The 15,755-nt window shown below is 44.2% G+C and overlaps 1 protein-coding gene and 2 pseudogenes across 1 annotated transcript; 1 reads left to right on the forward strand and 2 right to left on the reverse strand.

The window, feature by feature from the left end:
• Positions 1-353: 353 nt before the first annotated feature.
• Positions 354-1,929, reverse strand: LOC147981389 (uncharacterized; annotated as a pseudogene).
• A 768-nt stretch (positions 1,930-2,697) lies between these two features.
• LOC147981390 (zinc finger BED domain-containing protein RICESLEEPER 2-like) lies at positions 2,698-5,215 on the reverse strand. The gene is made up of 5 exons (XM_087513952.1): positions 4,398-5,215; positions 3,636-4,221; positions 3,054-3,481; positions 2,872-2,963; positions 2,698-2,775 (listed from the first exon to the last, which is right to left on the reverse strand). The coding sequence occupies exons 2-5, from the start codon at positions 4,106-4,108 to the stop codon at positions 2,698-2,700; spliced, it is 1,071 nt and encodes a 356-aa protein (XP_087370078.1). The 5' UTR covers positions 4,109-4,221; positions 4,398-5,215.
• A 1,526-nt stretch (positions 5,216-6,741) lies between these two features.
• LOC147981391 (uncharacterized) lies at positions 6,742-8,977 on the forward strand (annotated as a pseudogene).
• Positions 8,978-15,755: the final 6,778 nt, after the last annotated feature.

Below are 15,755 nucleotides of genomic sequence, written 5' to 3' on the forward strand. Positions count from 1 at the left end.
ACTTCTCTGGTTTGGTGATCAGGTGGACACACGCATTGTATAAATAGGATAAAATCTTTGTAAATGTAGTACAAAAAAGATATAGAATCTACAATACCCTTGTAGAAACAACAACGGCCAACTCCGTGACAAATATTTATAAGCAGGGAACATCTTTAGTTTAGTTCTTTAACAACATTCATGCTACATATTGTGTTTCTTTCGTAATGCCCATAGATGCAACGAACAAACTACGTACAAATGCAACTAGTTCAAGGGACTCAAGCATAGACGTATCAGAGCATTACAAAAATAGATGAAACATTCCTTACATACCATGTTGTATGCCCATGACACATTGTACAGCAGCTCGACAAACCGTCGGTAAGAAAATCTAACACCATTTCTTGTACAGGACATGACATTGCAAAGATGATTCCATTGCAGGAGCAAAATCCAGAAGTTGAAAAGGCAAACATTTACTACTGCTAGAAATTAAGCACCACATTGCATTTGCTAGGAAGTAGTAATACAAGAGAAGAACAAGTGGACATATCCAAATAATATAGCATCCATCAAGCACGATATATAATAGATGCCGCATTAGGTTGATTCCAAATAGTACCAATTAAGACATCAAACTGCAGTTCCACTAAAGGTGATCTAACATAGAATCTACTTGTTTCTTACTCTTAACCAGGCAAGGCATAATAACCATAATAACTAAACGAAAGACTAGAAGGGAAACAAGAAGAATTACTTAGCAAATGCATAGCCTTCTTGTCGGATGAAATCACCGCCCTTAGGAATTAAACGAAGCTCTGCCGACGCCTTATGGAATCTGTTGCAAGGCCAGTTGAGCATCCGGGTTGTTGATGGTGTAGCTGGCGAGAAGGTGGATCATGGTGTAAGGACGGTCAGCGACCAGGACAAACTTCTTGTCCTGCTTCACGAAATCTGCAGCTTCAGAGATCCTCTCTATTTTGTTATCCTTGATGTTGCACTTGCAGATATGAGCGGATGAACCCAAATGTTGAGTGTAGTACACACAGTCCGGGTTAGTTCCTGGGAACTCATCAACATCGACGGAGAAGAACCTGTGGTCACCGATGAAGATTGCATATCTATCTGTGGACTTCAGACGACAGAGGTTACCTGTCTCTGTGTCAAATTGGAAAGCAAAGAGAGCCAAGACTCCCTGTGGATTCAAGATCTTCATGATGATACATATATGCTCATGCAAATCCACTAGGAAACACCGCATGTCGTACCCATGTCCAGGAAGATCAAGGGAGAAAACCTCGGTCACAGGAAAAAGATTAACTGGAAGAAATTTTCCTAAGCAAATAATCATCTCACGAGCTACGGATGCTTCAAAAAAGCATGCGTAAACACCACCCACGACCGCCTTCCGGAAGAAACCGTAAGCTGCTGGCTGCTTATGGTTGTATCTAACGAAACTTTCAATGTGAGGAGCCGCCGAGTAAGCCTTGCGAGATAAGTCGGAGAACACGGTGAGCCGAAGCAAAGAGCCATGGTGGAAAACGACATCAGCGATTCCGACAGCGGGGGGCACGGGCGCCGCGAAATGGATCACGACGCCAGTAAGAGGGTTGAGGACGCGAGCGGCGTGAGGAGCGGTCTTTTCCGCCAGAACGAAGTAGTCGTCGAGAATGGTAGCCACGACGTGGTAATCGCCGATCTGCGGAAGATTCTTGCCGAGGAAGCGACAGTGTCGGTGTTCAACACGAGAAGATCCCCTTGGCTCTGGAGGACCTCGTTGAGGACGATCCACCGGCTCGGGTGAAAGTGGGGTTCGGAGGCATCGCTCCTTGGATCGTCGGTGGCGGCGCGCCAGCCGGTGCAGACAGCACGGTACTCCATGTACCAGTCGAGGTCGTTGTCGTCGAGGAAGGAGTCGGTGATGCGGCAGCCGAGGTCGCCCGGAAGCGTGGATCAGGGTGGACTCGGTCCGGTCCGGTCCAGGCTTTGACCGAGCCAGCCATTGGACCGGCCGTTGCCGGTCCGGTCCGGACCGGACACCGAGCCTATTTTCCAGGACCGGACCGAGAGGAGCAAAGCTCGGTCAGCCCGAATGGACCGAATGTGACCGATGGCTAGGACTCTGTTTAGGCTGTTTTGTCGTATTTAGACTGTAGCTGTCCCTGGGAGTGCTATATTAAGCGTTTTGGCCATTATTTAGCCTGTAGCTTCTTCTGGGAGTGCCCTGTTGCGCTTTTTGGCCACAATTTAGGTTGTCCAAATTTAGTGAGTGCTCTGTTTTTGTATAATGACTAGTATGGCACAACTAAATTTGGAAAGCATTTTATTCGTATTTTGGACATCAAAACAATTGATTCTGAGAAGAACAATAGCACAAAAATGACATCCACAAACATAAGGTCTTATCATCATTGAACGACACGATTACAAACATGCAATGACAATTTCGAGTTTATGTCAATTGACAAGTTCAACATAACACAAATGAGAGGTTCATCTCGAAACTTGCAATAACATTTCATAGTTCATGACTTGAAAAATTCCAACATAACACAAATTCAAAAGTAGCCTTCACATGAGAAATACCACTTTGACATCCATCTCCAGAATAGCAAGATCAACATCCACATGATGAACGTCTACAAGTAAGATAAGAAACATTCACATAAATAATATTTGGTATCGTATGACAAGTGAAACATGTAGGAAGAATAGTTACCAATCATTGATCTCCTCCACCACAATGGGTAACTTCATGTTCTCAACATCATCCTCTTCATTCTCATCCCTCGACTACAAGTGTGGAAGTTAGACAAATGCTCACATCACATACAACAAGACCAAAAAAGAAAGAAAGAAAAGGTAAGGAAAAGATGGCAAACATTCCACCAGATTCAAGTCAACGTGAGCACCCTTGATATAACTTGCACCACAAACTAATGCCTCCACCATAACCGGTTTTAACAAACTCCTATAGTCATATATATAATACAACACAAGTAGACAAACTAGTTTGAGGATGAGAAGTTGACAAGTATATATCCAAAGTTCAATAGTACGAGTTGACATACCTAAAATCCTTCCGGTCATGCTGAAGGTAGATTCCGAAGACACGGAGGTAGCCGGGATAGTGAGGAACCTCCTGGCTATCTTGGCCATAATTGGGTACCTAGGAGCATTGTCTTTCCACCAACCAAGAAGATCAAGAGCCTTGTTGTGAGGGGCAACATCATCCTCTAAGTAGCTCCTCAACTCACTCTTTGATATTCTTGTTGAATGGGACGATAAGAAGGACTTGTACCCAGCTTGAACCGGGATACTAGGAATGTTTGTAGAGGAAGATGAACTTTCTCCATTTCCAGCTCGCTTATCTTGAGCAACACATTTTTCATACAAGGCCGCCAACTCTTTCTCCATGATTTTAATCTCAGTCTTAAACCTCGTACTTCCTTCTCCATATAGTTCTCCAAAGGCCCACTCTATGTAACTCATCTTGTACCTAGGATCAAAGATGATAGCATTGGAGTGAATTAGGAAGCATACGAGTAAAAGTAACAAGCATATTAGTAAAAAACAACAACCATTGGAGTAAAAACAGCAACCATATGAGTAAAAAACATCAATCATTGGAGTAAAAACAGCAGCATATGTACCATGGATCAAAGATGGTTGCGATCACCAAGGCATTGTGATTTTCTTCCCAATATTTGTTAAACTTCTCCAACATTGCTTCACCCATTTCCTTGTAGTGGTCACTATCACTAGTCATTGCATGTTTGATTGCAAGCTTGACGCCAACAATGTATGGGTAGAAGATGTTCGAAGTGGGATATAAACTTCCTGAAAATGCTTTTGTCACCTCAGCCAAACTCTCAAGTAATGGAGAGATAAGCTCATACATGTCCCACTCTGCGTTTGTCGGCGCCCAAGCATAGTTGGCATTGGAACCAGCATGAGAGGTCAAGGCTTCCTTATATCCATGGGCAGTGCTAATCATCTTATAGGTTGAACTCCACCTTGTTTTACAATCCAGGTGTAAATGATTACCAACTTTGACACCCAAGCTTTTGCAAGTGGCAACAAAAGCATGGAGACGATAAGGTGACCTCTTGAAGTACTTCACCATCTCTCTCAAGCTGTTTATCAAATTATCTAATATCTATGTCCCATCTTGCACGACCACGTTGAGGATGTGTGCACAACAACGGATATGAAAATATTGGCCTTCGAAGTCCTTACCTACAAAAGACAAATTTTATATGAGCAAAAACAGCAAGCATGTGAGCAAAAACAGCAAGCATATGAGCACAAACATCAAACATATGAGCACAAAGAGCTTCTATATGAGCATAGCAACAAGCATATGAGCAAAAACATCAAGCATATGTGTAAAAACAGAAGGCATACAAGCATACCTCTCCGAAACAAGAACTTGGCCTTCAAAGCATCGATCGCACCATCATTGTTTGAAGCGTTGTCAAGTGTGATGGACATAATTTTGGTCTCAATTTTCCATTCTGTCACACACGCATAGAGAGCATCCGCAATGACATTTCCAGAGTGAGGAGGATCCAACTCTATGAAAGCAAGCACACGGGTTTGTAAGTTCCAACTCCCATCTATATAGTGTGCAACCACACACATGTAAGATAAAATTTGGTTGCTTGTGCACAAATCTGTAGTTAGACATATGGAGCTCACACCCTTTAGAGAGATTTAAGCACCTCTTTTTCGTTCTTGTAAACCCTCATGCACTCGGCTCATATTGCCTCCCTTCCAATGGGTTTATAATTTGGATTCATGCACTTCATTAGAATGCTGAACCACTCATGTTCAACCATTCTAAATGAATACTCATGCACACATATCATCTTAGCAATAAGCTCCTTGACGATTCCTTGGTTGTACTCAATAGAGGGGTGCATTGTTGGACCACTTGTTGGAGAGTTCAGGAGTTGTTTGGATGGCATTCCAAGCCATCTTGTCACTTAAACCTTCACATTTTAAAATATTCCTTCCAATAGTTGAGGTCCTGCCACCTTGCGTATACGCATACCTCTTTTTGGGACAATAATTACAAGCGGCCTTCAACACCATCTCTCCGGGATGCTCTTGGCTCTTTGACCTTGTGAAAATGGGCCCAAACATCCGATGACATCCTAACAGGAGCATTGGCTCTTGGCCTCTTGTTCTTTTTCTTTTTTCCTTTCTCTTGCCTCCTCCTCACTAGAGACAATATGCACAAGTGATTCCTCGGACATAGTGTCTCCTTTTAGTTCATCACCTGATTCTTTATACCCTTCTGATGTATCATCATCCGACATATCAGCACTCGCTTGTGGCGGGACTATAAACATATTTGCTCCTCATATTCCTCATCGTCCTTGTCCTTGTCCTCATCCATGTCCATGTCCTCGTCGTCCTCCTTCTCCTCGTCATCTACCACCTAACACACATGAGCACACAAATAAGCAAACAACACCTATATGGTTATATGGAAATATGGCTACATCAAGCTTCAAGTAAAGCAATCATACAATAGTCGATGCATAAGGAAGCTCGGAGTAGGTTGCGGAGCCGGAGGCAGCGGCTTCCGCAGCACGCACGCTAGCACCGGTGCGGTCGGGGAGGCGCAGAGGAGGTGGAGGCTATTTTTTTAACCTACAAATCAATTCTCCCATTGGGGCATTGGGAAAGTCTTTCCCCTTCCTAATCTGCACCTTAGGCTTCCTCTTCTTCCTCGAAACTGGCGGAGGCAGCGCCGAGTCTTGCCTAATTAGGTAACTCACGCTCTTCTCCTTTGCCTTCACCTTCGCATTCTCCTTACCAGCACCCTTTCCCTTCTCATTCCCCTTCTCCTTCATCATTATCTACAAAAAACAGCATGTAATATCTGTAGTCAGTACATCAATCAAGTGCAAATAATTCATCTTCTTCTTTTTTTAGCATAGAAAATCATCTAGTACTAGTGTAAATGAACATAACTATCTACTGAATCATCTCGGTCCGGTGAGGGTTACAGGTTAGAGACTGATTACCTCTTCCTCTTCGTGGCGCTCGGTGAGGAACCAGGGAAGGACGGACCGACGACGTGTTGGCCTTGCTGCCTCCCCGACGTACACGTGCTCCTCCAGCTCCGACTCGGACGAGATGGCGCCGTCGGTGAAGGGAGAGGCCGCGGGCAATGACGCCATCGCCTTAGGGTTAGGGTTAGGGATAGAACAAAGGAGGAGGCGCTGCCTCTGTTTGTGAGGAGAGCTAGAAGGAATCGAGCGAGGAGGGGGAATGGAACGAGGGGAGGGGGCTTGCTTGGCTCGGGGGCTCGGGGCCTCGATCTGTTGGACAGTTGATGGGCCTTGCGCCATCGGTCCGCTCGGTCGGCTAGTTAAAGACCGACCAGGCCGAACTTTTTTCGATCTCTTTTTTTGGGCTCGGACCGGCATATTTTCCTATTGGGCCTGGACCGTACGGGCCGGTCCTAAACGGGCCACGAGCGGGCCGCAAAGCCCGCTTGTGCCGTCCAGGCTGACCCGTGCGACACAACCACGTCGCCGTGAACGTGCAGGGAGCTCGGGAGATGGGTCGACTTGCTGTGGTGGAAGACGCGCAGGAGAACTCTCCCACAGCCGTAGACGTGTGTCTCCGTGACCTCCGCTGCATGCGGCCACGGTGGCAAAACTATGGTCCTGGCGTCCTCTCTCTCTCTCTCTCTCTCTCTCTCTCTCTCTCTCTATAAGGAAACGAAATGAGCTCTGCCCCATGGCGGATCGTTGGACGCAAATTCTTATAGGCGAAGGAAGGAAGGAAGGCACGAACATGACCGGCTGTAAACGAAGAAACCTGCTGAGGGTTTCCTAATGGAAACGGAAAGTGGGCCCACTGCCTATGACCGTTGGAAGAGTAATGTATGCCTAGCTTGAAGACTTTCCCTTTTGCTCCCTGTAATTAATGTTGGTGAAGACTGGATACAGTTTAGAGACAAACCAAAAATGGGGTGATTTCATTTGCTGCCCTAGGGCATCATAAACTGATGTGCTGGTTAAAATGTAAAATATAACCAAAAAGGAACACAAATTCAAATAGTAAACTCTCCGTGAAAGTATTTAACATAACTAAATCTTCAGGTAGCGCCTAACGCTAAGCGCTATGCGTTGTGTCGTAGCGCCATTCTGACATGCGCTACTTACCTAACCATATGTAATAATTTAGTCAATACATTTTTTGTAAGATGGTCATGTGGTTAAAAAGTGTTCAATGATTTTTTAAATGTTCATGTAATAAAAAAATCGTGCATCACAGAATAATGTAATTAAAAAAGTGTAAGACACATTCTTAAAAAAAATCTTATAATTATAGATTTATTGAATGGGACGCTCAGCGGTTTGGTGGCACAAGAGGGGATTAGATGGGACGAGCGGGTGACATGAGATGTGAAGGCAATGGAGTGAAATTATGGGTCATGTGGTATTGGGAAAGTACCAGGGGAGTTTCAACCCCCGTTATACGAGGAAGTTGGAGCTTTTTTTGTGATGAACTATTGCACCAAGTAACCGTTTTTCTAAGGTTTGAGTGGTAAGGCGGTGCCATTGCTGGTATTTCCTTCCCGTCGGCCCGCTCTAGGATGCGCTATTTATGTAGCATGAATTAATGTGAATTGTTTGGCACGCTACATCTACCGTTGTTTTATTCTTGAATCTTGAAAATAGATGACAAAAATTAGTTTGAAAAACGGTGAAGAAAGAGATGCCTTTGTGTGTCTCTAAAATGGAAGTAGGTATACGCGGACATTTGGATATGCATTTTACATATACCCTACAGAAAATTGGACAGATAATGATCTGCATCCATATAAGGTAATTTGTTAGAAAAACGTATTTTCCCGATATACATAGTTGCCGCCCCGCTCTAGTACCCTATTTCCCGATGTGCACAACCTTTGTCAAAATTTTCGAAGAAGTGGTAAAGCTCATCCAGATCCATGCACACACAGCCGCATCTCTATTGCCCTTTCTGGCCTGTGAAGACCGAACCCTAGAATTCCGGATTCTTCCACACCCGCCACTCACACGGCGGTCTCAGTTTCAGCAATCTGTCCATGGGACCCGCCCCTCTGGTCGACACTTCGCTCCCTTCCCATCACGGGAGCTACGCTAGGATCAAGCTCAAACAATGCAGCAGCAGCCTTCTCCTTTTGCAAGTGCTGGGAATCACAAGAAGACTAGGAATGCGATTACATCGTGTGCAATCCTATGATGGGGCAGTGGACCGTGCTGCATCCTATAGTATGGCAGGATGAAGAGGATGTTGAACCTGCGCACGTCAAACTGGCATAGCCCTTCCTGGCTTTTTTTTGATGCGGCCATTCCGTTCCCCTTTGTGGTGTTTACACCCCTGGTAGAGTAGCACCACGATGTGGCGATATACTCGTCGGAAACCGGGCGATGGACTGTGTGTGGGGGGATACCAGAGAGTACCTCCTTTTACTGCAGAATGTGCCTTCGTGAATGGCATGATGCATTTTATGCATTTGGTGATCGAGGAACCTATTATAGCTGCAGTGGACTCAAAGGGGGATGGTTGTGGGGAAATTGCTCTCCCGGAAGGAATGGAAGAAGCCAGGTCTGGTTATAGCTCAATTGGATACTCTCAGGGGAAATTGCATGCTTGGTATATGTTTCCTTATTATTGCCAACTCTCTGTGTGGGTACTTGAGGATTATGCTAGTGAAGTGTGGACGCTAAAGCATACTATTCATGTTCCCCAAATGTTTGGAAGGGAATATGCGAGAGAGGATTGTGACGAAGAGGACAAGACCTTTATCTATTAGATGTTTGCAATTCATCCGGATCGTAATTTTATTTTCCTTACTGACTGGAAGGAGGTGAATCTGTCATATGATATGGATAGCAGGGAAGTGCAACTTATGTGCAATTCTGGAGATTTCATGGGTGGTTTACCTTATATTCCCTGTTTCGTGGATTTGGTTGACGGATGATTGCTGAAAGTCCTTGCTGCTTCATGCATTTAACATGGTGGCACAAATGCCTTTGTAAAAACTAGTCGTTGGGTGTGCGTGCGTGTGCCTAATGGTCTAGTTCCGTGGCAGCATTTGCGTGTGCCTAATGGTCTAGTTCCGTGGCAGCATTCCAAAACGTGCTCTTCAGGTGCATGCCCTTTTGTGGCTTTGAACAATGTTGGTTAGCTTTACATATTTTGTAGGCGACAAGCGATCCAATGGATACTGCCTAGTTGTATGAATGACCTAGTCCCTTATATATTTGCTTTTAGGTACTACTAATTGATGTTTTCACTTGATATCTGTTATTGGTGGCTGAATGTAAACAGATGTTAGTTTCATTTATGAATCCTTCATGGCCTTCCATCGATAACGTCAAATAATATGGAGCTCTTTATATCGAACTCCTTAGTCTCCTTTTATATGGATTGCACAATATGCAGCCTAACATATCTAATGAACATCATTATTTTTCATTATTTTATTCAATAGAGAAAACAAAATAATTCTGTTTGTTGCTAAGACTAATGAAGCGCTCTTAAGTCTGCCGTTCGTTGCCTACTACTTATGCACCCCTGGTGTGCTCCTAATCTTGTGTTTTGATTGAGTTTTCCATCAGATCATGACCAATATTTTCCTACTAGAATTCTTACTATATTGTTGTATCTCTAGGCTGTTGTCAAACTAAACCTATGTTGGAATCTTCAGATTTTTGTTGACCATGATGTAGCTTACGACATAATTTTATCGTCAACTACCCAACATTCTGAACTTTGTATTGAGTGCACATTGAATTCTGAACTTCTCACGCTGAGTGGCTCTTTGTCAGGGACCAGGAAAACTAAACCTATTCAAATTTGTTGTTGTCCCCAAAGGTTGTGAACTTCTCACTCTGAGTGGGACTTTGGCAGAGACCGGCAAAATTAAATGGGTAAAAGAAAAACAAAGCTATGCCTGATCAGGCATGACTTGTAAATCTAGCAAAGGTTACTGCACGTTTGGATTCTGGGCAAGCGCTTGCCTTGCCTCGCAAAGCAAAGAAGCGAGGGGTTTGGTTCCCCGGCAACTCATCTCGTTACCCGCAGTTTCAAGTTTTTTCCTCGTTTATGTGAGCAAGCCAATTTGGTACCATCCGTTGGCAAGGTTTTCCTTGCCCAGCGAGGTGAGCGGGCGAGAGATCCAAAGTTGCTAATTTGTTACTAGAAGCTGAGCTTTTATCATCATTCCTTAAAATAAATATCCACATCAGATCAAGGTTTTCGAGTCGACGAGTTGTTCTGTTAGCGACTCTTGACGAGTCGTGCTGTGCCGATCGACTAGTCGAGGTATTTGAGTCGACTTCTAGTTACGACTCCTTGACTAGTCGTTCGACTCGAAAACAGGGCAGCAGATAAGTTATGCTGCTCCTGTCAGTTATTTCAAAATAGTAATATGGACCTGCCATTTGTAGATAGTATGTACTACCTTCTCTTATTGCACCCAAAGTCAATAGTGTTGGCTTAAAATGATGTATCACTATACTACATAGCATTACTGGTCACTACTTACTTCGGTTCCTATATATAACTATCTTTGGCCACATTCCTATAGATTCAAAAACTACAATCACCTTTACCAGGTTGAAAGCATTTAAGTGTAGAAATACAGTAGCAAACAATTTGTTTGTTATCTCAACTGGCAAATGCTTTGAAACAGATTCTCGGACAAAGACGCTAATAGTGAGATGAGCCGAGGGATTTGCAATCTGGACTTTGATGACCCATCTAGAATTAAGCTAGGCATTAAGAAAAAATAAACAGTTACTCACTCCTTATCCAAATATGAATTCTTCTATCTGATATAACATGATACCTAAATTCCTGACAACCTTCTTAGTAATCCATGTTACCCATCTAATTAACAAATCTGATGTAGATAAGAGCAAGTGGTTTGCTGTCTAGGCTGACACGCTACTAATTACTAGTATTATTTAGATGAATTCGGGATAAGTGATATTTGCTCATATCTTCTGCAATTTTTCCCACAATCAATAATGCAGCAGTGGTTAAATTATTTGATGTATGGCTACTACCGACTGCTCACTTTGCTCTTTGTAACCTTACACAGATACCAAGAAACGGAAAGGCGCAGGAGCACACAGGTCCCGACCCCCTTTTATCTGGCCGTTCACCCTTGATGAGACGGAAAGATGCGGTAATAGGCGAGGTGGAATCTTCCTATGAATGAACAGTGTGAGTATAGGCACAAATTTGTTTTATATATTGCCAGGCTCCCACGGGTAGCTCTCCTAGGTCTGCTAATCAAACTTCTGGTACAGGACCTGGCGAAAATCTGTATGGGCTAGTTGCTGCACGGACGATGTTGCCCAGGTGCTGAAAAACCAGTCTCATCTCCCAAATATTTATTACCTCGGAATTTATTCTTTGTTTCTTTTTTTGCAGGGAAGCAATTTATTCATCTGCTATGTAATCTATCAACATCTTTGCATCCGAGATGTATGAGTCAAGCACCTTCAGATATCTAACCTCAGAATCTAAAGCCCAAGTAATCCATCACCTCACGCCGACAAATTTGCACTTTGACTATTGATAGAACCACACTTTGATGCACGGGATGTGGAAGGCGTTGGTGTGGAGGCACGACAGCCTGACGATCTCCTTGCCACTAGGATCCAACTCCAAATGGCGAATCGCGCACACCAGGTCGTGTACCGCCAGAGCTCCTACAACATCGTACGCCTGTGGATGGCTGAAAACCAGAGATACCAGTAACTACGACAGGTGGATGTCGATGTTGAATCGTGGGACGACGCCCTCAAGGCTATCGATCTTCGGGACGATCTCATCAGCGAAGTCCATTTGCGGGTGATGTTCTCGGGGACATGCTCGTCGGCTAGCATCCCGTGGATGAGGTCGCGGCAGGCCTCGTTGTTTCGTAAGACCAGTGTCATCTTCAAACGAGGCGTGGGCACATAGCCGATGCCAGCCTGCGTTTGGTTGTGGGGAGGTCGAGGAGCTCGGCGCGGTAATTGAAGGCGTTGCCGACGAAGACGCCCGGCAGAGCCCCCATTTGATCATGGCGCCGAGGGCCCATAAGTCGGCGGGGTTGCGCTTGCGGCTCCCGGGGTTGTGCTCGGCGTTGCGGTCAATGTGGTGTGGTGGTAGCGGCCTGAGAGCGCCTCGAAGGTGAGTCGCGTGCGGCGCACCAGCGGGCGATAGTGGAGTGTGTCCTCTCTGGACGGATATGACCCGCAGTGAAACCATCTCCATAGCCGGGTTGGCATGTGCTCTGAGCGGAGGAAGGGGCGGTGACACGTGAGAGGGCGTCCGGGACAGCGGCGGGGGCAGGGGAGACTGTGGGTGTTGCGGGGGCGTGGCGGAGGGGTGGCTGGCGGAGATGCAGTCCAGCTGCTGCTGGGAAAGGCGGAGATGGAGGGCCAAGTAGGAGTGTCGTCGGGGGAGGGCTCGAGCTCGAGGTCGCAGAGAAACGGAAGGGGAGAGGGGTTTTGGACGGACGTCGTAGGCTAGGGTTGGGGTTGGGTGAGGAAGGCGCTGCTAGCTGTTTTTGTACTCGACACTGGTCTATTGTGGTCTGGTCTGGACGACAGGTTTCCACTCTCTGTTGCCAGTTTGGGGCCCTGGATGGATGGCAACTGGCAAGGGTGATTTGGTTGGATTCGATTCGTTGGTGCACGAATTGTTGTGCCCGGCTGGCCGCCCGTGCTACCCTACCTGTGTAGCGTGGCGGCCGCGGATGCAGGGGGAGAGTTTGGCGTGACAGCGGAGGAGACGGTGGACGTAACGGAGGTGGGGCAGGCATGGCGGATGGGAGGCGGGCGACTGAGGTCAAGGACCGACATGGGTTGGCATGCGCGCTGGGCGGAGGAGGACTATCGTCATGACTGTCGTGCAGCAGTCTGTTCCCGAGATCGATCAGCAGGCATCGTATCTCTAGTTGTCGTTGATTGTTGGCTACTTGCGCGCTGGTCCTTTCTCTAGTTGTGGTTGATTGTATGCTGGTTCGTTTTTTATTTTATTTATTTAAAGATAGAGCCAACGTGTTGGTTTGACATCTTACACGGATACTTTGCTGTGCGCGTAGGCCGGCTGTAAACGGAAGGGATGCTGCTGAGCGCCTCTGACCATTGGAAGAGATGTGCATGATGAGTTTGAAAATATTCCCATTTGCTCCCTAATTAATATCAGTGAACACCGCAACACAGTATAGAGACAACTGTAGTCTAATTTACTGCCGGCGGGCGTCATATACTGACGTGCCCAAGTTATCGGAATGATATGATGGGGTAGTTCAGCTTATAAGATAAATATAAGCTAGATTTCTATGGTGGGTAGTTCATCGAACTCCTAGCTGAAGATGATGAATTAATAGATTAGAAAAATATTCATGTAATTAAAAAAGTGTTTGACACATTTATACAAAGAAAGTCATGTAATTCAAAAAGTGTTCGGTGTATTTTCTACAAATTTTTCTGTTATTCAAAAACATTTCTTTATTAAAATCCATGTAATAAAAAAATGTACAACACATTTATAGAAATGTTTATGCGATTAAAAAAAGTGTTGTATACATTTTAATTTTTTTCATCTTATTGAAAATGTGTTTATGTAATAATGTTGTTAATATATTTTAGTAAGATTGTCATGAAATTAATAAATGTTGAATGCCTTTTTAGTTCTTCTTTTAATTATAAATGTTCGTGCTTTACAAAATCATATAATTAAAAGAATTGTTCAACACATTCTTAGAAAAATCATGTAATCTCAGATTTACTTGTTATGAATAAAAATCAAAAGTTGAAGGAACACTAGAAATGCTACAAAAATAATATGTCATTACATTAGGGAGTCATGCATTAAAATATTTGTTACTCCCTCTTGTAAAGAAATATAAGACAGTTTAGATCACTACATTACTGATCTAAACGCTTTTTTTTTACGGAGGAAGTACAGTAGTGATCTAAACGCTCTTATATTTCTTTACAAAGGGAGTACATCAATATATCTTCCTTATAGGCGACCGAAGGAAGGAGATGTATCCCTGGAGAAGAGATATATTACCTCAATATATGTATCCTTGGCTCGTGGGTAAAGAGATGTATGCTTGGAGAAGGCAAGATTTGAAACAATAGAACTGATGCAAAATATCATGCTTCATCTCCAAACATTTTCCATAGCAACACTAGTAGAAAAAGGGTCAAACGTGAAACACATTAGCGCCGGTTTGAATTTGAGCCGGCACTAATGTGTACATTAGTGCCGGTTCCAACGGCTAGCCGGGCCGCTGTCATTAGTACCGGTTCGTGGCGAACCTTTAGCACCGGTTTGTGCCACGAACCGGTACTAAAGTGAGTGATGGCAGGATGTTGTCAGTCCGGGGCCCCTCCAGCACCTTTAGTACCGGGTCGTATCATGAACCGGTACTAAAGGTCGTCCTACATAGACCCTTCGTCCACCCGAGCTCGCTCTGTTCTTCCCCTTTCCCCTCTCCTCTCTCTGTTCTTTTCCCTCTTCCTCTCAAGCTCATCACACATTTTGCCCAAGATTTGAAGGCCCCCATCCATTCAAATGATCACAAAGGTTAGCAACTCTTTCCTTTCATCTCTCATTGCTAGATTAGCTCGTGCAATGCTTTATATAGTGATTGATTTTTGAGTTTAGTAATTTGGGAGGAATTATATATATGTGCTAGTATTTGATTTATATGCAATTTGAGGTAAAAAATAACACTTAGTTTTGCATATGTAGGTGTGGTTTACTTAGTACCTTCTAAATCTCCGTCGTAACCACCGTCGATCGCTCGCAACGTCCCGTCGCCGGCACCACCTTGTGGTGAGCCTCGTGTTCATGAAGTTTTATATAAAAAATGATGTTTGTGTGATTTGGATATATAGTTACTCGTATAATTATCTTACCCATACGTTGTTTGTTATGCATAGTGCCATGGTTTTGATATCCATACCCGTCGGCCCTCGTCTGGGTTATGATTCAGATGTGGTATATTCTCTTTTAAAACTATTCATTGCATTTCGTGTTTATGACAAATTATGCCCATCAAGTTGACATAGATATTTGTATGTAGGAGGTAGTTGAACCCGAAATTCCAACCGACCCTATTGTCGAGAGGTTAAATTTAGTTGAAAGAGAAAATGAGGATTTGAAGGAAAAATTGAAAAGAATTGAGGGGGAGAAGATGGAATTGGAGTTGCATGTTGCCGATGTCGTCGATGATCACAAGATTAAGATGGAGAAAATGCGCTTGAAGATTAGAAAGATTAGAAAATATGCCATTCATAGTGAGGCTTGGTACCATTATGCTGTTGGATCAATTGTTACCTTAGTTGCGATCTTGATCGCATTTGTTGTTGCATTTAAATTCTTTAGCTAGAGAGTTATTTGTTTGTTGCATTGAAGTGTTGTATGCTCTTTATGTATGAACTTTATGTATTGTATTAATATTATGTTTTCGGTGCTGTGTATTGAAGATGAGCCGTCAATGGATGTGCGATGACCGATGCTCTCCCGAGTTCATTAATGGCGTGCGTACTTTTTTGCTTGCGGCTAAGGCAAACAAGTGAGCGGATGGTTTTATGCATTGTCCATGTGCTGGCTGTAAGAATGGTCGCAATTACTCTACGTAAAAACCATTCACGTCCACCTGTTTGAGTCCGGTTTCATGCCCCACGATAATGTTTGGACCAAGCATGGAGAAAGAGGGGTTATGATAGAAGACAATGAAG

Source organism: Triticum urartu, chromosome 3A (assembly GCF_056163025.1).
Source record: "Triticum urartu cultivar PI428250 chromosome 3A, HENAU_Tu73, whole genome shotgun sequence".
In the NCBI taxonomy this organism is placed as follows: Eukaryota; Viridiplantae; Streptophyta; class Magnoliopsida; order Poales; family Poaceae; genus Triticum; species Triticum urartu.

Excerpts from the sequence above, each read along its gene's own strand:
- LOC147981390 (XM_087513952.1), bottom strand. The coding sequence starts at position 4,108 with ATGGTGAAGTACTTCAAGAGGTCACCTTATCGTCTCCATGCTTTTGTT. Across the intron at positions 3,482-3,635 it reads GCAACCATCTTTGATCCATG|GTACAAGATGAGTTACATAG; the intron begins GTACATATGCTG and ends CTTTGATCCTAG. Across the intron at positions 2,776-2,871 it reads CTCACGTTGACTTGAATCTG|TCGAGGGATGAGAATGAAGA; the intron begins GTGGAATGTTTG and ends CCACACTTGTAG.